The sequence below is a fragment of the Periplaneta americana genome, chromosome 4 (genome assembly GCF_040183065.1).
Source record: "Periplaneta americana isolate PAMFEO1 chromosome 4, P.americana_PAMFEO1_priV1, whole genome shotgun sequence".
NCBI lineage: Eukaryota > Metazoa > Arthropoda > Insecta > Blattodea > Blattidae > Periplaneta > Periplaneta americana.
The window spans coordinates 199,780,040-199,805,674 of NC_091120.1; the positions used below are offsets into that span (position 1 = coordinate 199,780,040).

General features: G+C 37.3%; 1 protein-coding gene across 3 annotated transcripts in view; it reads right to left on the reverse strand.

Annotated features, from left to right (window-relative positions):
- Nucleotides 1-1,047: 1,047 nt before the first annotated feature.
- The window catches only part of LOC138698578 (uncharacterized), a 215,211-nt gene continuing 190,623 nt past the window's right edge, over nt 1,048-25,635 (reverse strand). For 2 of the 3 annotated variants that reach the window (XM_069824602.1, XM_069824605.1), the window contains 5 exons: nt 24,492-24,680; nt 21,941-22,060; nt 19,757-20,110; nt 12,490-14,704; nt 1,048-1,457 (listed from right to left, as the gene is read on the reverse strand). In XM_069824602.1, the coding sequence (XP_069680703.1) occupies nt 1,396-1,457; nt 12,490-14,704; nt 19,757-20,110; nt 21,941-22,060; nt 24,492-24,680 (2,940 nt within the window). In that variant the 3' untranslated portion in view covers nt 1,048-1,395. Of the gene's footprint in view, nt 1,458-5,295; nt 5,328-12,489; nt 14,705-19,756; nt 20,111-21,940; nt 22,061-24,491; nt 24,681-25,635 lie in introns of all 3 variants that reach the window. The other variant, XM_069824603.1, reaches the window with a different exon arrangement.

Consider the following 25,635-nt stretch of genomic DNA (forward strand, 5'->3'; position numbering starts at 1 on the left):
GAAGGAAGGAGAGAAGAGAAAAAACCTACTGTTGGGATCGTTACATACAGCTATTCTGTATGACTGAATAGCTGTACATAACGATCCCAACAGTAGGTTTTTTCCTTTCTCTCCTTGCTTCCACCTGAAGACGAAGGGAGAACCATCCTTCTAAACGTTGTGTCTTAATTTTTGATTGTGACAACCAGCAATGGAAAAAGTCCAAACCCCTCACCTAAACATTAATGATCCACCATTGCTTTCCAACCCCTCATTTAGATATTTCTTCATTGTTTTTATACATAGGTCTCTTATAACAAAGTTAAATCCCTATGTACTATACCAAATGAAAGAATGAAGACAGAACAAGACGGTATAAAAATTCTTTTTCCGGTTATTTTCAAAGTCATTGAATAAGAACAAAATTTTTATTTACGCATGTATTCTAAAAATTTCATCAGCAATAAAAAGAAGTAAAAGTTAATGAGTGAACCAATCTGGTGTTTCGAGGCAGCAATTTAAAACATTTTGCTTTTATTCTGAGTCTGAATCTTATGGCTATCATATTATGTCATGCTATTAAATGCACAAGAAAATAGACAGATTTATCATGTAGGAAAAAAATTCTAGAATGTAAAAAAATATCTAGATCACTCAGACTTATATTGCAACAATCACGCCTTTACTGTCCACCTGGTCACATGACACAGATGGAAGAGTGCAACTCCATCACATATCATTGGTCTTTATATAATATAAAAACATTTCTGTACACTGGATAGATAGGTTTCGAATCATTGTCGAGAATGTTAGAACTTAGTCGATACTGCCAATACTTAAATAGTAAACTTTGACATTTACAACATTTCATCTCCAGATTGAGACAAACAACGAACCACGCAGGGCTTTGCTATAAACTCTGTCCAATATCAACCTACGTAAAAGGGAAAGGCTACCAAAATATTGTAACATTTGTAAAGATCAATGAAGTCAACATTTGATACCAAACCCACGTAGCCTACAAGATGAGGCGCATTAAGAATTATTTCGTCAAATAAACAATACAAGTTACAAGTATCGTATAACATATATTTTAAGACATCACTCTACAATCTCACAAATAAAATGTATATATATATATATCTCGTATTTTTTTTATAAAACTTCTGTATTTCTGACATTGTTTAAAAACAATGTCCAATATTTAAAACATTTCATGTTTCATTAAATAATATTTTTGTTCAAAAAAAGAATTAAAAACATTGTTTCATATAAAGAGTAGAGAAAAAGAAAAAAATTGCATACCAAAAGTATATATTCAGCATTCACACACATTCCTCTCGTTACTTGCCTCACTCTTATGTGCTCATGGAGCAGATTAAAGCTATGTTGGTCACCCTGCTGCGTGGACGAGCCCTATAGAGTGTTGCTATGCAACAACTCCATCTCCTTCCCTGAGGGCTGCACTGCTTTTTCCACTGAAACAAGATATGTGTATTTAATGACAAGGCAATTCTACATACACAAATAAGAACCGCAAAATTATATTATATTCAATAAAAGAATTGTATTCCAATGGATACCATCCCATTGTGGAATCCTGGGAAACGAGAATGCGGATGCTTTAGCAAAGAAGGGCAGCACTGCTACTTACAGACCTGTTACTAAATCTACGTATTACTCTGTGAAGAGATTTATTAAATCTACATACTTAAGACTGCAACAAACAAAATTTGATAACACAATCTCAAGGGAAAAAATGGAACTCTCTGCATCATAATCCACAGTTAATTCCCGATTTACCACGAAAATCGTCTGTAGCTGCATTTAGATTGGCAACAGGCCATGATTGTTTGGCCAAACACCTGCATAGAATTGGAACATATCAGTCCCCTAACTGCCCACTGTGCAACTCAAACCAAGAAATGGATTCGGAACACCTCAAAATCTGTGCTTCAGTGGCTGACCATGATAATATCTTTGAAAAATATTGGAGTGCAAGAGGTCAAATGACTTTATTGTCAAACGCCTGGCAAAACAACAACATATTACACACTGGTATATACAGGGTGGAAGTGAAATAACCCTGCAGATATTCAAAACAAGTATCTCATGTTCTGTAACAAAAAAAGTGTAATATCATATTGATGGAAAAAAAAAGAAGGTTTTTTTCCAAATATTTAACACCCTCTTATTCGGCAACTATTGCGAGTAATATTTAGTAAGAGTGGCCAAATTAACCTATAACTCAGTGGTTCCCAAACTGGTGGGCATGCTCTCTGGTGGGGTAGAGGGTTGTTTCCGATCTCTGATAACGAATTTGAATTACGTCATGTGCGTTAGGAATTGCGGCAAGAGTTGACAGACCAGTAGTGAGTGATTTCATAATCAGAGTGCACAGTGTATCACAGTAGCAATGCCCAAGAAAATCGAGTCTTTTTGGGAGGGGTACATAACAACCCTTTCCGATGCCAAGTACAGTTACGTGAAAATCATAGGAGCCTGCAAAACACGTGGTTTCGTTATTTCCAAGAAAGGCATCTTGTGCCAAAGCTCGGATGGGATTAATTCTAGAGTGGAAAAAGCAAGCAAATCCAACCTCCGTCACAAGTCGCCGCACCCCACGAGATTATACAAATTGATTCCACTCGAGCTTTATCAATCTTATTAAGTACACAGAAGATGCCTTTCTTGGAAATAACGATACCTCGTTTATTGCAGGCTTCTTTTATTTTCACTCAACTGTACTTGGCATTGGAAATGGTCGTAATGTACCCCTCCCATAGAGGTTAGATTTTCTTCGGAATTTCTGCTGTGAGTCGCCGTGCACTCTGACTATGAGATCACTCACTACTGGTCTGTCACCTCGTGCCACAGTTCAGCTGTCGTGTGACTCCTGACGCACATGACGTCAAATTCGTTATCAGAGATCGGAAACAACCCTGTATAACGCCTTCGGGGGGAGGGAGAGGTGAAATAGTTGAGAAAACTTAAAAAAAATAAACAAGGAATTAATCATTTTAATGTGCTGAATACTTTGCTTATGGTACATACAGTTATTGGTAAATTCTGTTAGCGTAAACTTTATATTGTTGACAATATTGAGAAGCAGAAGTCTGTTCTTACTTTCCAATGTTGAGTGTTGGAGAATTTGCTATACTTTCCCATTTCAATAGGTATTTCAAAATTTCCAAATCAAAAGCATCTCAAAATAAAAAGAACAACAAGTATTTGGGTGCATTTCACAGAAGTGTATGTGTGTTGAAGAAAATTTCTGCTCTGAAAAGAGGCTGTTTTTTGTAGATTACATCACATCAGGTATAGTTTCAACTTTCAATGTTGTAAAAAATGTTTAGCTCCCTCAATGAACTACGACAAACCTATCTTTGAAAGACAAGCCTAAAGACTTTTTTTGTTAGTCAATTTAATTCACTGAAACACATGGAACTACGTTCTACTGGCAGTTTTGTTCAAGACGATAAAAAATCGTGAAAAACTTCCAATGATTTATCCTTTTAATAGCAAAAACAAGAAACAACATGTTTGGTGAATCCCTTGTCAAACTTTGCATATTGAATGCAGCAGGTCTAGTTCTCAGATATGCAATTCATTAACACTTTGCATCCAGAAGACTTATGCCATTATTGCATGCAAATTTCTAACCTTTAACCAGGAGTTCATATACCTACACAATCAGGTAAAGTCGTGTTGGGTTCGTTGGCAGAGCAGTTTAAGGTGCACAAGATATGTCCGGCCAGCATATAATGTCTAAGATCGCAGGTTCCCATCCCGGCCACTGCAGTCAATTCAGTTTGTGGTAAAGGATGGGGAGGGCCCATGTAAAACAACTGGTGTAATGATACACATGGAAGCTGATGGGGGGGGGGGGGGTTTCAGTTGACTGCAATTGAAATGATTTTGCTCATTTTTAAGATAAAAAATTACAATATGCAAATTTTTTAAATTTAAAAAAATTATTTAATATTATTTTAAATATTTAAATTAATGGGTTAGGTACAGCTTACAGCTGTAAAATTTTGGATATATTCAACATTTTTTTCCTCCATTACTGTATATTGTACAATAATAAAAATTAGTATGTGTAAAACATTGTCCTTCTGCTATAGGAAAAAAACATTTTTACTATTTAAAAAAATTATTTACTCCTCTTTTTTTTTTTCTTTTCAAAATTCAGTTCACTGTGCAATGATGAAGCGTTTCCCACATAACTCAAAAACTATCCAACATTCTGTGATGAAATTTGTTGTGTGTATTTATGCATGTCATATCTACACTATGATGCAAGATCACTTCTCTACATTTAATAGATTGTCTGATAAAAAATTAATTCATTTAAAAAAAACGATCAAATATCAGTATTTTCTATTACACAAAATAAAAAAAAATATATTATTTATTAGGGAATGTGCTTGAAAGAGCATGATATTGTAAACATGAGTTTCAGCAATAAAATAAAAGAAAGAGAACGTGAAAAAGTTAAAAAGTGTATGAGTTATGAGGGAAACACTTCATCACTGCACAGTGAACTGCCAATATTTTTGATTTTGAAAAAAAAAATATATATATAAATAATCTTTTGTAAATCGTAAAAATATTTTTTCCATATAGCAGAAGGACAGTGTTTTATACATACTAATTTTCATTATTGTAGAAGGTACAGTAATGGAGGAAAAAATGTTGAATATTTCCAAAAATTTTACTGCTGTAAGCTGTACCTAACCCCTTAAGCCAAATGTTACATAAACTTTAAAAATACCAACAATAATAAGTTAATTTTGGTCTATCTATAATAATAAAGTTGTATAGCCTATGTACAAATGCAAGATGCAAAGTGTTAAAAGTTCGCCAGGTTTTTAGGACCAAACAACAATGTGAAGTGGCGACTTGATTGTACTGCATACGATCTGAAGAAAAAACTGATAGGAAAAGTAAGAGCTTCCTTTTTTTTTTTTAATGACTATGAAAGTGTTGTCTTCAAACCGAGAGACCTAGCTTCTCCCATTTAAATGACCTTCTGAATGGCAAGGAGTGTGACTAATCATACTAAAGTCTCAGCCACGTCTGTCCTTAATTGCCAGATATCCATTCCGAAAGCTGGCAGTGCAAACTCACCAGAAATCCCTTTCAATATTGATATTTATTTACTACTGGAATCCTTTCAAGAAGAAGCTACAAAGACTAAAGATGAATTTCAAACATTAAGAATGGATGAATTTTGGGTAAATTATCTCCACACCTACCCAAAAGAAACTCAGGAAGTTTTTGAAACTTCTAGTTCAATTCTCTTGCACTTACCTCTGTGAATCTGGATTTTCAACTCTTGCAACCTTGAAACAAGAAACAAAAAAACTTTGCTGTATTGATCTTGAGAGAGATATGAGAGGTACTTAGTCAAATTTTGAACCGAATGTCAGGAAACTTGTTGAAGGTTAAGCAGTGTCACTCATTTCACTTTTTTTTATTATTTACTTTTATGTGAATTATATATAGATGAAGGAACATTTTTCTTTGCATAGATCTTTGTTTGTAATACTCGGAGGAAAGAAGTCAAACATTGCCCTCTATATTAGTGTTTTCATTTATTTTTGTGTAAAATGCAAATTTTAATTTATATTTTTCTGTATTAGTCCTGATTTCAAATTTAACTTAATTTACGTAAGCCTTTCCTTTTCCCATCATCAGTTATCCAGTTATCTTCTTAAACACATATTATAATCTAAAATGCCTTAGTAACATAATATTTTGCCATGTATTGTGGGTCCCTATCACCACGGCATGGCGCGTCCTCAGGTTGCGGATAGAGGAGACGGCCTCCAGATATGGAGGGTAGCTGCGAATATATTGAATAAGCAGTCGTGGACAGCCGATAAGGGGTGGTCCTCCAGCTTGGGGGTTGGGCGAAGGGCTAACAACCCATCACCGTAAAAAACAGCTTGTTACGTATCCCTATAATAAGCCTCGGAATAGGACTGATTCTCTGGCACGACCACAGCAAATGAATAAGGATTTGAGATTTGGCACTTGGAACGTAACTAGTCTTTATAGAACAGGAGGGGTAACATTAGTAGCAAAAGAACTAGCTAGATATAGAATAGACTTCGTAGGAGTACAAGAGGTTAGGTTAGATGGGAATGGCATATCACAAATAGGAGATTACTTGTTGTATTATGGGGAAGGAAACAATAATCACCAATTAGGAACAGGATTCTTTGTTCATAAAAGAATAAAATCAGCAGTAAAAAAGGTTGAATTTATCAGTGACAGGTTACCATATTTAGTACTTAAGGGTAGATGGTGCGACATCATAGTTATAAATGCTCACGCCCCTACAGAAGAGAAAGACGACCATATAAAGAATAGCTTCTATGAGGAATTGGAACATACTTTTGATCAGTTCCCTAGATATCACATGAAAATTTTATTGGGGGATTTCAATGCTAAAGTAGGACGGGAGGATATTTTTAGACCAACTATTGGAAAAGAGAGCCTACACGCAATTAGTAGTGACAATGGAGTTAGATTAGTCAACTTTGCCACATCGAAAAACTTAATTGTCAAAAGTACAACATTCCCCCATAAGGATATACATAAATATACTTGGACTTCTCCAGATGGATTGACACACAACCAAATAGATCACATCTTGATAGATAAACGGAGACATACTAGTATAGTAGATATTCGAACTTTCAGGGGTGCAGACTGTAATTCTGACCATTATTTGGTGATTGGAGAATTAAGAGAAAGATTATCAGTAGCCAAGCGAGTAGAGCAACAAGTTAATATTACTAAATTCAATATTTTGAAATTAAAGGACGAGGAAGCTAAGCAAAATTATCAGGTCGAAATTTCGAATAGGTTTGCCACTTTAGAAAGTTCCGACGAAGTTGAGAAAGAATTAGATGTTAATAGCGTGTGGGAAAATATCAGAGATAGTATCAAAATTGCAGCTGAGCAGAGCATAGGTTATTATGAAACTAAGAAAAAGAAACCGTGGTTTGATGAAGATTGTTGCATGGTAGTAGAAAGAAGGAAACAGGCAAAATTGAAATTCTTACAGGATCCAGTTGAGGAGAAGAGAGATAATTATTTCAATGAAAGACGGGAAGCAAGTCGTACACTTAGGAATAAAAAGAGAGGTTACTTGAAGGAAAAACTGAATGAGGTAGAAACAAATAGTAAGAATAAAAACATTCGAGATTTATATAAGGGTATAAAGGAATTTAAGAACGGATATCAGCCAAGGGTAAACATGATCAAGGATGAGAATGGTGACTTGCTTGCAGACTCTCCATCAATCCTAAACAGATGGAAAAACTATTTTGCGCAACTACTAAATGTACATAGGCCAAATAGAAATGATCGGGACGAAATTTAAATACAAACTGCTGAGCCATTTATACCCGAACCCACGCTTTCAGAAGTCGAAATTGAGATAGAAAATCTGAAAAAGTACAAGTCTCCAGGTATTGATCAAATTCCAGCAGAATTAATACAAGAGGGTGGGAGTGCATTATATAGCGAAATTTATAAACTTGTACTTGCTATTTGGGAAAAGGAAATTGTACCAGAACAATGGAAGGAGTCCATAATTGTACCTATTTTTAAAAAGGGGGACAAAACCAACTGTGGTAACTTTCGAGGAATATCACTTTTGTTGACGTCGTAAAAAATTTTGTCCAATATTCTTTTGAGAAGATTAACTCCGTACGTAGATGAAATTATTGGGGATCATCAGTGCGGTTTTCGGCGTAATAGATCGACTATTGATCAGATTTTTTGTATTCGACAGATAATGGAGAAAAAATGGGAGTATAAGGGTACAGTACATCAGTTATTCATAGATTACAAAAAGGCTTATGACTCGGTTAAGAGGGAAGTATTATATGATATTCTTATTGAATTTGGTATCCCCAAGAAACTAGTTCGATTAATTAAAATGTGTCTCAGTGAAACATACAGCAGAGTCCGTATAGGTCAGTTTCTATCTGATGCTTTTCCAATTCACTGCGGGCTAAAGCAGGGAGATGCACTATCACCTTTACTTTTTAACTTCGCGCTAGAATATGCCATTAAGAAAGTTCAGGATAACAGGCAGGGTTTGGAATTGAACGGGTTACATCAGCTTCTTGTCTATGCAGATGACGTGAATATGTTAGGAGAAAATACACAAACGATTAGGGAAAACACGGAAATTTTACTTGAAGCAAGTAGAGCGATCGGTTTGGAAGTAAATCCCGAAAAGACAAAGTATATGATTATGTCTCGTGACCAGAATATTGTACGAAATGGAAATATAAAAATTGGAGATTTATCTTTCGAAGAGGTGGAAAAATTCAAATATCTTGGAGCAACAGTAACAAATATAAATGACACTCGGGAGGAAATTAAACTCAGAATAAATATGGGAAATGCGTGTTATTATTCGGTTGAGAAGCTCTTATCATCCAGTCTGCTGTCGAAAAATCTGAAAGTTAGAATTTATAAAACAGTTATATTACCGGTTCTTCTGTATGGTTGTGAAACTTGGACTCTCACTCTGAGAGAGGAACACAGGTTCAGGGTGTTTGAGAATAAGGTGCTAAGGAAAATATTTGGGGCTAAGCGGGATGAAGTTACAGGAGAATGGAGAAAGTTACACAACACAGAACTGCACGCATTGTATTCTTCACCTGACATAATTAGGAACATTAAATCCAGACGTTTGAGATGGGCAGGGCATGTAGCACGTATGGGCGAATCCAGAAATGCATATAGAGTGTTAGTTGGGAGACCGGAGGGAAAAAGACCTTTAGGGAGGCCGAGACGTAGATGGGAGGATAATATTAAAATGGATTTGAGGGAGGTGGGATATGATGATAGAGACTGGATTAATCTTGCACAGGATAGGGACCGCTGGCGGGCTTATGTGAGGGCGGCAATGAACCTTCGGGTTCCTTAAAAGCCATTTGTAAGTAAGTAACATAATATTTTGTACTATGCATTTGGTGAGCGGGGGGGGGGGGGCACAGAATTTCCAAAGGGAGGTGCAGGTTAATATAGTTTGGGAACCACTGCTGAAACTAATAGTGTAGTAGAAGAACAAAGTAAATCTTCTTAGACACAGTAACAAAAGGTACAATTACCATATTTACCAGAATATAAGACGATTCCCAATTTTCCTCTGGCTTCTGTAGGATTTAATTTTTAAGGTATTTTTTTGTTGAATTCACAGACAATCCATTCATTATTAGCTACAGTTCTAAAACACATAAAATTTCAAGTTTACTTAGTTCTGAAATAGTACATTATGTAACGAGCCTATAATGGTAGTAATTAAGACGCGAGTATGTTTATGAAATGAGCGCAAGCGAGTTTCATAATTTTCATATGAGCATCTTAATTACCATTATAGGCAAGTTTCATACGACTTTTTATGCTCGACTATATTTCTAACTTGAAATTATTCATAAGTATTCATGTCATTCTTATCTGACTGGGGAGCGGAACTGACCTTGTGCAATATCTCGTAAATTGTGAGATGTACGCAGACACAAAAGTATTGATTTTTTCCGAGAAACAAATGTCATTGACCTTGATATAATCTAGAGAGTAAAATAAACATTAATCTTTATATAACCTTGAAATTGATTTAGACATTGAAAAACGAGATGACAAATTGAATTTATTTGAATATTATTTACAATTAACGCTAATTATTATAGTAACAGAACATAACCTTCTGCGACAGTATTGGATTTCCAGCCTCCGTGACGTTTCGCTAGTTGTCTTTCGATTGCATATCCGAGAATAATCGATACTTCCGCTTTCATATTGCTACAATGGTGTTTTCTGATTGGTGGAACACCTGAACTTTAATGAATAGGTGTACTTTAACGAGGTCCATTAAAGGGCTGCTACCAGGTGTATAATTACTACATTTCAGCATGGTCGAGCATAAAATAAATACTGGTAGATGCTCTTGATGAAATGAAATTTGTATTATTGTAGGGCCTAACAGTCTAAAATATTATATTTACAAAAACTATGAACACGAACTAACTGCTACAGGTTGAAACTGAAGTACAGTCTTAGAAAAACGTTTTGTCACGCAGACACTTTTTAAGTTCCAGAAAGGAGACAGTGAGCATTATCAGAGGACGAGCGACCTGGTTCACATGAAAAGGACTAGATGCCTGATCATGCGCATTGCTTCCTTTCTGGGACTTAAGTATCTGTGAAAAAAACTTTTTTCTAAGACTGTACACGGTAAATGTCTGAAACAGATTTTTTTTTGTCATATACCACACAATTCCATGCCATTGTAAACAAGTCGACTGCAGGAGAAATGACGACGCGCGCGCGTGCACACACACACGCACACGCACACACACACACACACACACACACACACACACACACACACACACACACACACACACACACACACACACACAGACACCAGCACCCAAATAACTGGCAATACCAAAACAACGGCACTTTTGGCTAGGCCAAAAAAAAAGTTATTCATGTGAAAGGGAATAGTCAGACGAAGATGTGAGTGGTTTTCGTGGATCATACATGCGGCATATTGTGTTCATGCATGTAAACATAGACAGAAAACCCTGTTATGTCCCTGGGGTAGATTGGGTAGCAATGGTATGTCACTTGGGCCTTGCAAACAATGCGCAGTCAATATCTTTAAATTTACCACTTACATACTCATCCAACAACCCTTCAAAAAGTATTTTCCAATTATCTGGCAAAATCAGTTATCCGGCACTGGCTTTGTCCCACAGTTGCCAGATATAAGGAATTCTACTGTAGTCTGAAGTAGAGTTTAACTTTTTAAAATATGTCTTCATAAACCTATTGATTTTCCATCTCAAAAATTGTTTTTAGACTTTAATGTGCTTAACATAAGACAAATTTATTATATTGTATTAATAAAATTCATACATAAAAATCGAAATAATTCTGAATTGTATTCTCATAGTTATGAAACAAAAGGTATGAATTCTTTAAAATTGTTTGAACCAAAATGCAACACTGTTACAGTATTTAATCATAGTAGTAATTTAGGCCCAAGAATATATAACAAATTTATATTTAAATATCCTAATCTTGTCAATTCTAATAGCTCTAGTATTAAATTTAAAAAGTTATGTATGGATTTTATAAAAATTGAAAAATTGTAAATTTAAATTTATATATTATAATTGCATAGTAGACATAAGACAAATTGTATTGTATAATCTTGCAGTGTAGGCTTTCATGGCCGGAGTCTATAGATCTAGATTCATTTTCCGGGCTGAGAGGCCGTGGTCTATTGGTTGGTTTTATACCAGACGTTTCGTCTGCAACTGCGGCAGACATCTTCAGTGGAGTGGTATCCGAGATCGCAAAACTCTTCTCGGTGTACCTGAGGCAACTGTACAACATCTGAGGCAACAGTTGCCTCAGGTACGCTGAGAAGAGTTTTGCGACCTCGGATACCACTCCACTGAAGATGTCTGCCGCAGTTGCAGACGAAACGTCTGGTATAAAACCAACCAATAGACCACGGCCTCTCAGCCCGGAAAATGAATCTAGATCTCTATTATATACTTATTAATTTCAATTCAGGAATCCGCCCCTGAGCACGAGTTGTACTCTTTCAGGCGCGAGCCAAAGTTTTTCTGTATATATTATACTTTATGTTACAATTATTAGCAAAATAAATAAATAAGTAAATAAATAAATAAATAAATAAAATACACAAATAAAAAAATAAATTAATTAAATAAATAAATAAAATAAATAAATTAAATAAATAAATATATAAAATAAATAAATAAAATTAATTAATTAAATTAAATAAATAATTAAATAAATAAAATACACAAATAAAAAATAAATAAATAAAATACACAAATAAAAAATAAATAAATAAAATAAATAATTAAAATAAATAAATTAAATAAATAAATATATAAAATAAATAAATTAAATTAATTAATTAAATAAATTAATTAAATAAATTAAATAAATAATTAAATAAATACATAAAACAAACAAATAAATAAATAAAATACACAAATAAAAAATAAATAAATTAAATAAATATATAAAATAAATAAATAAAATTAATTAACTAAATTAATTAATTAAATAAATTAAATAAATAATTAAATAAATACATAAAACAAATAAATAAATAAATAAAATACACAAATAAAAAATAAATAAATTAAATAAATAAATATATAAACTAAATAAATAAAATTAATTAATTAAATAAATTAATTAAATAAATTAAATAAATAATTAAATAAATACATAAAACAAATAAATAAATAAATAAATAAATAAATAAATAAATATGTGATCGAATGTAATTCAAGTGCAGTGATGGACCATATACACAAAACCACTACCTGAAAGCTGTATGATTGTGATAATATGAGTATGAATATTCAGGTAACAGTTTAACATACAAAATATAAGTTTAGCAAGAATTTCTGTACCTACCAATGTGGTCTTGTATAAGCAGGCCATTGTCTCCAGCTTCCCTCTGGCTGTCCATGTCGATGGACGACATCTCATAGCTGGAAAACCCTGATGCACCACCCACCAATCGCACTGTGGCTGCAGCACTTTGCACAGAAACAAAAGAAGACCACGACTTGTCACTGTTTGCTGGAGATCCATTGGCAAAGTCGACACAGAGCTGGTCACGCGAGTCCGCTCTACAAGACACAGACTTAAGGGGGCTGCTTATTGCGTTTGATTCTGTTTTGAGCTCCGGGCTGGCTTCTTCGGGCCTATCCCCTGCAGTCTCTGAGCTGTCCCTTAATTTTAATGCCTCTAGACTGGCCGCAATGTCATCTTTTTCTAATACATCTGGAACTCGGCCGCCGCTATCGGTAAGCTTTGAATTGCATTTAGAATCACTATATTTGGAAATTCCTAGAGGGGCGGCAGCACCACCTGCTTCAAACGAACTGCATGTCACAGCCACGCCTGTCTGCGACTTAGTGCCATCGAGTTCAACATCTGCACACGACTTCTCAACATTATCGTTTTCGTCCTCGCATAATCTCCTATTACACTCCCGCCTCTCTTTTGTTGAAAGTTCAGCACTACCACCTTCGCACCTCCTACTGCCGCCTTCCTGGACTTTACTGTTGTTGTTTATGATGTCTGGAATGGGGTTCTCACAACCTGAAGCCTTCCTTGGCGCCCCGCCTCCTTTCGTGTCGGGGCTGCTGCATGTGATGCCACTGCCCCCGTTAGCAATGCTGCCCAGGGGTCCTGCAGTGAGTAGGAATGAGGCATTGCTGTTGGCAACAGGCTGAGGATTCACAATGGCTGCCGTGGCTTTGTACTGCTGTTGGCTCTTGGTGAAGAAGCTGCCTGGGTGGTGGAAGAGTCCTAAGAGCTTCTCCAGACTGGACGTCGGCTTTGGCTCTTCGGGCTCCACCGGTGCGATCCAAGAGATTTTTCGGGTGCGTTGAGCAGGAGCAATTACCGGAGAAGGCGTTGCAGTCTTTACATTGTTTTCAACCTGCTTGGAGACGCCTTCTGATAATACTGGCGCAATTTGTTTGGGAACACTATCAGTCAGCACTGTCGCAACCTGATTGCAGATATTCTCTGACTTTATTGGCGCAACATGTTTGGGGACGTTTCCAGACAGTGTTGGGGCAACCTGATTAGACACACTTTCAGACAGAACTGGCGCAATATGCTTGGGAGTACTCTCAGAAAGAACTGGCGGAATTTTTTTGGAGACACTTTCTGATAGTACTGGCACAATCACCTTAGGAGCGCTTTCTGACAATACAGCCCCAAGATGTTTGGGGACACTCTCGGACAGAACTGGTGGAACTTGATTGGAGATATTTTCACTTTCAGGCAGTACTGGCGCAGTCTGTTTGGAGACACTCTCTGACACTACCGGCGCAACTGTCGTGGAGACAGTCTCCGACAGTACTGGCGCAATTTGTTTGGGGCCAATCTCAGAGATTACAGGTGCTGTATGCTTCAGGGCACTGTCCGACAATACCGCTGTGAGTTTCAAGGGCTCGTCACTCGCATTACTTGCCTGAGTTGAAGCAGGGACGTCTGGGAATGGGAACCGTGTTGGTGTGTCCTTGTCAGAGCACCTCACCAAGGTGACGGAGTCCTGCACTGTGGCACTGACCCAAGTACTGCCTGGATCCATGATACGTCTCACTTCCATATCATCCGTGTCCTCCAACTGATCGCTTCCTGCTGACGACGGACTCGACTCATTCTCGATGATCAAGTTGTCGGAGTTGGGATCCAGCTTCACTGTGACCTTCACGCTCTGTGAAGGCACCTGTTGCTGCTGCTGCTGCTGCTGCTGCTGCTGCTGTGATAAGCTGGTCACAACAATCTCCGGCGCCGGGTCTGCTGTGCTGCTGTTCACGACCTGGATCTGAGGTGTGCTGGCAGCTTTGGGAGCTTCATTTGTTGCCTCAGCTTCATTCCTCTTGAAACTGAAGCCGACAGTGACGTTGCCTGAGGGACTCGTGACGAGGGGAGGTGGCGCAGAGGACTCTACAAGAGTGACGCGGAACCGGGAGTTCACTGGGGATGGGAAGAAACGTGAAGGCGATGACGAGAGGGACGGAGGGGTTATCGGAGACGAGGATGTAGAGGTTGGCGAGCCTGACTGGCCGGTGCTCAGGAATGGACTTGATTCTGCCACACGAGACACCTGGATACAAGACATACAAATCACACATCAACATAATGGTTCATGACTTTAGAGAAACTACAATGAATTCTGCTTCAGATTCACTTTGCAGGTTTTTTCTATATGCCAAATGGGTCAAAAGTCACTTTTCCCAATATTCGTTCTTAGGTTTCAACTTGTACACATAAGATGTCATAACTTGAACAAATGAATAGCTGGCGTAATAAGTAGTGGGTTGGCAACAATATTCGTGAGTCAACTGTTTTTCCATTGTCATGTCTTGAAAACAGCCCTTGTTTTGCCAATATGCAGTTGATATGACAGGATGGAGCACCACCTCATTTTGGCGTAGGAGTGAGGGACTTCCTGAATCAGCAATTCCATGAATGGATGGGCCGTCGTGGCACAACAGAATGGCCACCCAGATCATGCGACCTGACAAAATGTGATTTTTCGCTGAAGGATTTTCTGAAAAATGTTTTTGTTCAGAAACCGCAGGATCTGTATCAGTTGCAACAGATGATCGAACAGTCATTCGTGAAAATAGTGAGTGATGTTCTGCCATCTGTAAATGTTGTGAATTGTGTATCGAGAAACAGGGCCTCCATTTTGAACAAAATCTGTAAAGGAATGTTTAGTCAAATGTAAATTGAATGTAATTAAATATAAGTGTTTGGGGAAAGCGACTTTTAACCCACCCTGTATTTAAACCTTTACCATTATTTCTTATAGTTATCTACAATCATTTGCCTCCATTTTTCAGTTCTCAGCCAAATGAGCTTCAGCATTTATATTAGACTAAATTACATTTGGAATAAGAGACATTCTTATACATTATACACGGTGATTCAGAGCACATAACAGTAATTTATTTCGGAAACTAGTGCATTAAAATTTTCGAGACAAAAATATTTATTACTAAAGCACATGTGAACTTTCACTTGAGCTTGATTTCATCAATCAATCTTAACAGGAAGTAGGGTCAGTGGCGTATCACTTTAAAATTTCAAATGGGAGTAGTGGTCAAATATGGTACCATTTGATAGAGCTCTTCAAAACAAACAACTTTCAGAGGAAACGTTTTTATTAATTCCTACTCTTTCAATGAGAAAAAGTACAAAAAAGCAATGGGTGATTCGGACCAACGTTAAGTCATTTATTTCGGAAAGCAGTGCATTAAAACTTTCGAGACAAAAATATTTGTAACTAAAGCACGTGGTCTTTCACTTGAGCTTGATTTCATCAATCAGCCTTAACAAGCAGTAGGGTCAGTGGCGTATCACTTTAAAATTTCAAATGGGAGTCGGGTCAAATAGGGTACCATTTGACAGAGCTCTTCAAAACAAACAACTTTCATAGGAAACGTTTTTAACAATTCCTACTCTTTCAATGAGAAAACGTACGAAAAGACAATGTCATTAATAGTGAGTAATGTTACGAAAAGAAAATGTAAACTAGATAAGTACATTTAATATTAACATAGTACACACGCACAATTACCTGGCTGAGTGTAGATCTGGTGGCCGGCAGGGGTGAATACAAGTAAACTACCCCTTCCCCTTTTCGTATTGTAACATTTCTCAATATTGATGGCATTGTCTTTTCGTACGTTTTCTCATTGAAAGAGTAGGAATTAATAAAAACATTTCCTGTGAAAGTTGTTTGTTTTGAAGTGCTGTATCAAATAGTACCAAATTTGACTGGACTCCCATTTAAAATTTTAAAGTGATATGCCACTGACCCTACTTCCTGTTAAGATTGATTGATGAAATCCTGGGGCGTATTTTGCGGGCTACCGGGGCTACCGGCGGTAGCCCAAGGAAATTACAAAAGAAAAAGTTTATAATATAACATAATGTAATAAATTTGTATTATTAGTTTTACCATAGTAATTAAAATTAAAGTAATTGTTAGATATATTTTGTGTAATAATAGGGTCAGCAGTAGCCCAAACCCTTTAACCAGTATACGCCACTGATGAAATCAAGCGCAAGTGAAAGTTCACATGTGCTTTGGTGATAAATATTTTTTGTGTTCGAAAATTTTAATGCACTAGTTTCCGAAATAAATTACTCTTACGGGTGGTCTGAATCACCCTGTATATAAGGTTATTGAAGAGTCGGTTAAAATTTGTATGTGAGAGAGAGTGTTTGTGTACCTACAAAAATTACTGCAATAAAGTAGATATAAAGCTTTTCGTTTTAAATACAGTGCATACATTTTATCTTTCCACACTAGCAGAAGTGGAGTGGAAGTGACAGTGCACAGCTCAGTTGTTCATAAGCAGCTTGCTAAGCACTTGGTTATGAGTCTACAATACGCAAGATAAACCACACAAAGAACAGTTTTTTACAGCTAGAAATTGTGAAAGCGCTAAAAGAAGTTTACTTTTTCAAAGACGATGTTGAAAGTGTTCCCCATTTGCTACAAGGCAGGCATTGTAGCATCTGAACAGATTTTGATTCATACATTGCAGCTTTGCTTCCTAAATGTTGGCTATTAGTAATTTTGTAACATTATGTGCTGATGTACAGCTGTTCCCTGCTTGTTGTGCTACCTTCGTGGCGATTGCTCTAATTCAGCAATTTTTCCTCTGTTAAAACATGACGGCTTCGCCTCCTTTTCTTATCCCATAGTTTTTAATTTATTCACTATTTTATAAACTGTAGTCCTTTCAGGTGGATCAATCCCAGGAAAACGTTTTTGAAATGGACACTGAGCAGGTGAATTTTTTTAGGTTATGGCAAATAAAAATTCGGAACAACTGGATAATACACACGGCAGAGCAATGTCGATAGTCGAAGTTACTCGCTGGCCACTAGTCACCGGGCCATACCGAGCCGTGTCAAACAGAAGACAATCGAAAAGGTGGTAGTAAAATTCGCGATTATATTCTTAAATAAATCAATCTATTAGTCAAGTGCAAGATTTATGCCGTACAACGACGTTTCGAATGCACTACAAGAAAATGCTTATGTAGTAAGATCTTAAAGTAGGTTATGACAACGAAATAAAGAGGAAAAAGGTGTGGTTCACAGAATGTCATTTAAATAATGGAAAGTAAATTTCCGGTTAATGTTCACCAAAGCATTAAGTACATAATTATGACCGCGTTGCAGTTTTATTTGTGGCCTACACAAAATACCTAGTCTTTTACGAAAAAAAAAAAAAAACTTTTAGGGGCCATGAAATTATTCACCGCTTTAATTATATTACCGTCTATCAATATTACGAAACAAAAACTGTCATAAAGGCCATGATCGACTAGAAACATTGATACCAGAGAGATAAACCCATTTGGTCGTGATGAAACAAAAGAAAATGCGAGAGAGATCTTAGTTCCAGATAAAATGGAGACACAATTTTGATGACCATACTATTAGTAACTGGGGATCGCTTGTAAGATCTGTCTTAATCTTCTGTGTAGAAATGTCGTCCAAGCAAATTGGTGGTCAAGGGAAAAATCATTGCAATAGATGAGAGTAACAGTTGTGCTATCTCTCAGTAACGTTCAGAACGAAGGAGGTAGAGAGAAAAAGAAACAAATTTCTCCTTCTAATGACACCACAGACCAAAATCATGTTCTTATGTTGGCAACATTGTGTATGTAGTTAAATTTGGTGGTAAACGTAACGGCACGGTTCAAAGCTACTGTGGTAATTCTCCAGTATAGCGAAAAATTCTTTCCTCTGTATTAAATCTCTGAACCATGATTGAAGCAACAGACACAAACAGAGAAATGAAACTCAAAATTGCACACAATAATAACAGTGAAATGTGTGTCCTAGAATGGCAGAGCATGCAGTTTCTTACTGCCGACTCTGGTCCCATATGCTAATGTGGAAAAATAAAATTTATGCACTGTATAATCCTTACGAATAAAAGAAATGATTATATAACTGAAAATGTATTCGACAAGCAGAAATAAATCTACAGAGGTTTGGTAGTGCATCTCTTGCAATTTGCGTATAACAATAAAGGTACGGTCACACGTCGCAACATTTGCTGTGCAACTTTTGTACTGTAGTTGCAAAAGTTGCGTGTCGTGTTCACACATAAGCCAAAAGTAGTGCGCTGCACGTTACTTTTCGTGCTGCGCAACCCGAGTGCAGCAAAAGTTGCAACTGGAGGTTGCGAGTCTGTTCACACACAAGGCGCTACTTTTGCAGCCGCAGTCATGCTGCAGGTTTCCATCTCCGTGTTGACTTCTCAATATACATCTTGTGGTTATGTTCGCATTATTAAGAAACTCATGCAAAAGCTTACTTATCTATAATTTGCTTTTCTGTCCTAACTAGTATTCAGAAATTGGCATTATTTTTACTATAAAGCTTTTAAAACTGCCTATATACTTAAATGATAACCAACAGCATATTCACGTAATCAATGTTGGCAACCCTCCTGTTCGAAACTACGCTACAGAAAATTAAGAAAATTAATTATATCATCAGCAAATATGCTCAGACTGTGTTGTGCACTTAATAACTGTTATTTTATCATTTATTTTCATCACATCTAACATTAAAATACATCCAAACAATAAAAGTATCATTGGTACATTTGGGTGGCAACACTGGTCGCAACCGCAGCAAAAGTTTCAACAAAACCGATATCAAAAATGCTGCAGCTGCAACCCTGAGAACCCTGTTCACACGTCGCTACTTTTAAGCTGCGCGCAGCATGAAAAAGTAGCGAGCAGCAGGTTCGGCAGCCGCTACTTTTCGGGTTGCACCGTTGTTCACACGTCGCAGTACGAGAGTTGCGCAGTTTTTTGTACTGCAGCCCTGCAAAAGTAGCGACGTGTGACCGTACCTTAAGTGGTTGCCATGGAGTCATAATTAGATTGAAAAATAAATAAACTTAATTCTATAAAGCTACAGCCATGTGGATGCTCCAGGAGAATACCCCCTCCTGAGAAAGCCATACTAACAAATTTATCATTCTCAGCTGGGTTTGAACACGCAAGCGTTGGATATTACAACTAACACGGTATCTGCTATACAACTGAGGGTGACAGAAGCAGCAGGAAGAGGACTGGCCTACCCAGCATGCATTGCTGCAAGATGCACTTGCCTGGAATCTCGTTCGCGAGGGGCTGGGCACGGGGCTCGACACGGGACTGGGGATGGGGCTGGGCGCAGGGCTGCGCAGTCTCCCACTGCTGCCACGCCGTGGCTCTGCCAGCAGCCCGCTGTCGGCCACGAGTGGCTGAGGAGGCATGGCCGTGGTGCGCAGCAGTGTCTCGCACGTCAGCGAGATCTTGCGCGAAGTGTTGCTTGACAGGCGCCCTCTGTTCGGAGCCCCCGCAGCAGGCCCCTCGTCCACCGTGTCCTCCTCCTCGCGTGCTGCAGTCTCATTGCGGGTGCAGTACCCCCGGATCTCGGACACCAGGCCGCGGTACTGGTCCAGCGTGTTGCTGTCCTCCTCCTGCACAAATGTGAGCTCATAGTTGAGATGAGATACATCCTACAGTCTGAGACATTCAGGAGTGATGACATGCAATAGGGTGATGTGAGAATCACGTGGGAAAGACAATGGACATTGAAGAGGAATACAAGAAAGACAAGGAAGAGGAAGACGAGGAGAAAAAGAAAAGAAAGAAGACAAAGACGAGTAGAAAGATAAAAGATAGAAGGAAGACAAAGATGAAAGAGAGAAGACGAAGAAGGGGAGAAAAACAAAAACCAAGAGAAAGATAAAAGAGAGGAGGAAGACAAAGACGAGGAGAAAGAGGAAAAAGAGAATGAAAACAAAGACGAGTAGAAAGATAAAAGATAGAAGGAAGACAAAAAAAGAGAAGGATGAAAGAGAGAAGACGAAGACGGGAAGAAAAACAAAAACGAAGAGAAAGATGAAAGAGAGGAGGAAGACAACAGAAGGAGAAAGAGGAAAAAGAGAATGAAGACAAAGAAGAGGAGGAAGATAAAAGATAGAAGGCAGACAAAACGAAGAGAAGGATGAAAAAGTGAAGACAAAGACGGGGAGAAAGAGGAAAAAGAGAATGAAGACAAAGACGAGTAGAAAGATAAAAGATAGAAGACAAAAAAGAGAAGGGTGAAAGAGAGAAGACTAAGACGGGGAGAAAAACAAAAACGAAGAGAAAGATAAAAGACAGGAGGAAGACAAGACGAGGAGAAAGAGGAAAAAGAGAATGAAGACAAAGACGAGTAGAAAGATAAAAGATAGAAGACAAAAAAGAGAAGGGTGAAAGAGAGAAGACGAAGACGGGGAGAAAAACAAAAACGAAGAGAAAGATAAAAGACAGGAGGAAGACAAGACGAGGAGAAAGAGGAAAAAGAGAATGAAGACAAAGAAGAGGAGAAATATAAAAGATAGAAGGAAGACAAAACGAAGAGAAGGATGAAAGAGTGAAAACAAAGACGGGGGAAAGAGGAAAAAGAGAATGAAGACAAAGACGAGTAGAAAGATAAAAGATAGAAGGAAGACAAAAAAGAGAAAGATGAAAGAGAGATGACGAAGACGGGGAGAAAAACAAAAACGAAGAGAAAGATAAAAGAGAGGAGGAAGACAAGACGAGGAGAAAGAGGAAAAAGAGAATGAAGACAAAGAAAAAGAGAAAGATAAAAGATAAAAGGAAGACAAAACGAAGAGAAAGATGAAAGAGAGAAGACAAAGACGGGGAGAAAAACAAAAACGAAGAGAAAGATAAAAGAGAGGAGGAAGACAAGACGAGGAGAAAGAGGGAAAAGAGAATGAAGACAAAGAAGAGAAAGATAAAGAAAGGACGAAGAATGAAGAACCAGAATGATAAACATGAAGGCAAAAAGGAAAACAATAAGGAGAGTTATGAAGATGAGTAGGATTGGAAAAACAGGGCGAGAAAGTATAGGGGAAAGAGAAAATGAAACAAGATGATGAAGACACAAGGAAAGGACGAACATACTGAATTTATTCCAGATAGAAGCCGATGTTAACGTACACACACACACAAGTACTGTCGGTGACTCAGGAGAAGACGACAGCGGACTGAGGAGGAAGGGATGTGAACAGATAACGTACGACAACACGTGCAATATTTGTACTGCAGTAAGCGGAAACATTAGGTCTCCTTCTGTTCAACTTAGCTTTAATTTCCATACGCATGTTACTCATGTTTCCTGTACGAGTAATAACCTGGCTACTGGGATGCTTATCTGAGCGATGTTTATAATAATCAGCAGCGATAGTCAAGAAGGCCACATTCTTTCTGCTCGTCTTCTGAGTAAAGGACAGTCACAGTCATTTGTCTGTGCTCACCATCTTCCTCTTGGGCACGCTATCGAGGTCCAGCTGTGTGACGCTGCTGTTCACCTTCATAGAAAGGGCCAGGGCCATCAGCCCGGCCACCTTCAGGTTGTTGTCTCGCAAGTCTATCCTCTGCAACGAAAAGAAACTTCACGTAAAACACTACAGAATGCACATTAAGCACAACTTCGTACATTTTTAAGGGAGCCTCAAAAATTAAATTGAAGGATACAGGGGGAAAAACTAGCAGAATCCATTTTTCACAAATTTTTCAGGATTTTAATTTTAAAAAGTACATACTCATATCTTTAATGCAAGGGTTAATTATAGGTGCTTAATATTTTTTAAAAATTCCTTAGATTATTATTAATCACATCTGGTAATATGATATAAAAACACTAGTAACTTTCAGTGTTATTAATTCTTCATTGTTCTATATAAATTTTTAACGCTTATATAATCACATGTACTTTTGTAGTTTCTGTAGCAAAGAAGGGCAGCACTGCTACTTACAGACCTGTTACTAAATCTACGTATTACTCTGTGAAAAGATTTATTAAATCTACATACTTAGACTTCAACAAACAAAATTTGATAACACAATCTAAAGGGAAAAAATGGAACACTCTGCATCATAATCCACAGTTAATTCCCGATTTACCACGAAAATCGTCTGTAGCTGCATTTAGATTGGCAACAGGCCATGATTGTTTGGCCAAACACCTGCATAGAATTGGAATATATCAGTCCCCTAACTGCCCATTGTGCAACTCAAACCAAGAAATGGATTCGGAACACCTCAAAATCTGTGCTTCAGAGGCTGGTCATGATAATATCTTTGAAAAATATTGGAGTGCAAGAGGTCAAATTGCTTTATTGTCAAACGCCTGGCATTAGAAAACAGCAACAACAACATATTTGTATATATTGTGGAGCCATGTTGGAAGACCTCGTCGCGTCGGGGAAGTTGCGCGTGCATCTAGTGCGATGGAAGGTGCGGCGTGATGCGGAGCAGGGGGGAACATCAGGAAGTTTCGCAAAGCCAAGCGAACTGATTGTTGTAGAAGCTACGCGATGCAGTACATTCGAGAAAGTGTAATCTAATAAATAAAAGAGGCAAGTGAGCCGCAAAAGAGAGTCAGTTTAGTTTCGTCAGCTAGTCAGTGAATCAGCAGCGAGTGAGCAAGGAAGCCAGCCTTTGAGACCGGAGTTCGACATGAGGAGGACTGCAACTGTGGCAGCGTGGGAGAAAGGGGAGAAAGTTTTTTTTTTACTGGTGTGGAAAAATGGTGTAAATAAGGAAGGACTTAGGATTGGCGACGAAGGTTTTGAGAGTATAACATGGATGTTTGTATAAACTAAATTGATGTCATGATAATCCGTTAAACCAGAATGTTTAAATATGCATTATTGTAATAGTAATAAAGTCAACTTATTACGATGGATAATATTAAGTTATTGTGGTCGATCTCGTATTGCTGTGATGATTCATTGCATAACAATTAATTGATAGTAGTGTATGACTTGATCATAATGTTGCGGTCGCACCTTTTTCCTCTTGATTTCAACACATTGAAGATGCTTTTAAATTATATATGTAATATTCTCTGTTCATAGCATGTTAAAATATGCACATTTAATTTGAGAGGCTTATTTTTCAACAAGTATTTATTTGAGTCATTACATATTTTAATCTAATACAATAACTTGTTCACGATCTCCAGCTAACATGAAGAATATGACATTAAATATGCATATTTATTACATAATTTGTTGCTGTGTTTTAGTACACTTTTTAGAAAATATTTTTAAATGTATTCATATATTCTAACTAATTGTATTACTCTGTAAAAAGATTTATTAAATCCACATACTTAGACTTCAACAAACAAAATTTGATAACACAAACCCAAGGGAAAAAATGGAACTCTCTGCATCAAAATCCACAGTTAATTCCCGATTTACCACGAAAATCGTCTGTAGCTGCATTTAGATTGGAACAGGCCATGATTGTTTGGCCAAACACCTACATAGAATTGGAATATATCAGTCCCCTAACTGCCCATTCTGCAACTCAAGCCAAGAAATGGATTCCGAACACCACAAAATCTGTGCTTCAGTGGCTGGTCATGATAATATCTTTAAAAAAATATTGGAGTGCAAGAGGTCAAATGACTTTAGTCAAACGCCTGGCATTAGAAAACAACAACAACAACATATTCTAACTAATTAATTTGTGTACTTCAACATATATTATGCAAGTTAGGTACAAATATCTTTGTCTGAAGATGCCCACAATAGGTTGAAAATGTTCATAAGAAAAATAAATGTGTTAACAAAATATTTTTCAGTTAACATCGTTATAAGTCAAGATGGGTGGGGGGGGGGACTATATTATCTATCATATTCCGACTTATTTGACAATCTTTAAAAATGTATTCAAAATTTAAATAAGTTTGTGATGGTTTGAGAAGTGTTTGCAAACTGTTCGAACCTCACCTATTGCGCAAGATCGTTTGAAAACTAATAGCCAGCAAGTGTATCTGGGAATGCATTCACACACCTGTATGACAGGGTTGTCAGCAATGAACTCGGCCAGGGCGATGGCACCCTCGCAGGTGAGATGTGTAGACTGCATGCCAAGTCGCAGGAGAGTTCTATTCTGCTGCAGTGAGTCTTTCATGACGTGCAGACACTCGTTGGTCAGCATGTTCTGCCCAATGTTCAGAGTCTCCAATGTCTGGCTGCGTGCCTACCAACACACACACAGGATTAATGTCAACTGACAGTGAATTCAACGTCTCACATATATACACAGTGGGCCAAAAAAAAAAAAAGGCACAAAATTTAAATGGTTATATTCCAGTACCTAATGATTTTACTTGAAACTTTATTTCACAGGCAAATTTCACAGTCTCTGTAGACTGGGAAAGTACTGTATTATTCAATTTTTTTAAATTATTTTTTATTTTTTGTAAGGCAGTGCAAAATAGATCGTTTATGCCGAACTAAGCATTATGGTCTTACGAGTTCAGCAGGCCAAGCCGTTTGTTGTGCTATCATCATTTGGGACATCAGGAGCAGGGTATTATATTCCAAAATATCAAGAAAGTTATTTCATACCATGTTCATCCTCCTCCAGTCTTGACACTGAATTGCTAGCTATTGATGCTGCTCTTCAGTGTGTTACTCAAATTTCTGAAAAATCTATTTGCATACTTACCGACTCCAAGGGGACTATATTTAATATAATTAAATAAGTACCAAACCTATATGCACATAGAATTATTCCAATTCAGAAACAACTAAGTAAACTAAAAGAACTCCAAAAGAAAATAACATTTCAATGGATACCTAGTCATTGTGGTATACCTGGAAACGAGAAAGTCGATAATATTGCAAAACAGGCAACATATTTGCAACCAAGACCTCTTCAAGTCATATCTCTATCCAGTGCTTTGCTTCAGTAAAGTCTCATTTTACAAACCTATGGATCAACAATTGGCTCTCTTCTGACAAAGGAAAAATTTTACAGTCTGTACAAAAGAAACCAAATGACCTGGAAATGTACAAAAACTTGCCCAGACATGTTAAAACGTTTTTAACAAGAGCCAGAACAGGTCACATTGTCACTCAATTGTACCTACACCGATTTCACATTTCTGATAATCCTACTTGTTTGTGGTGTAATAATCGTGATGAAGATC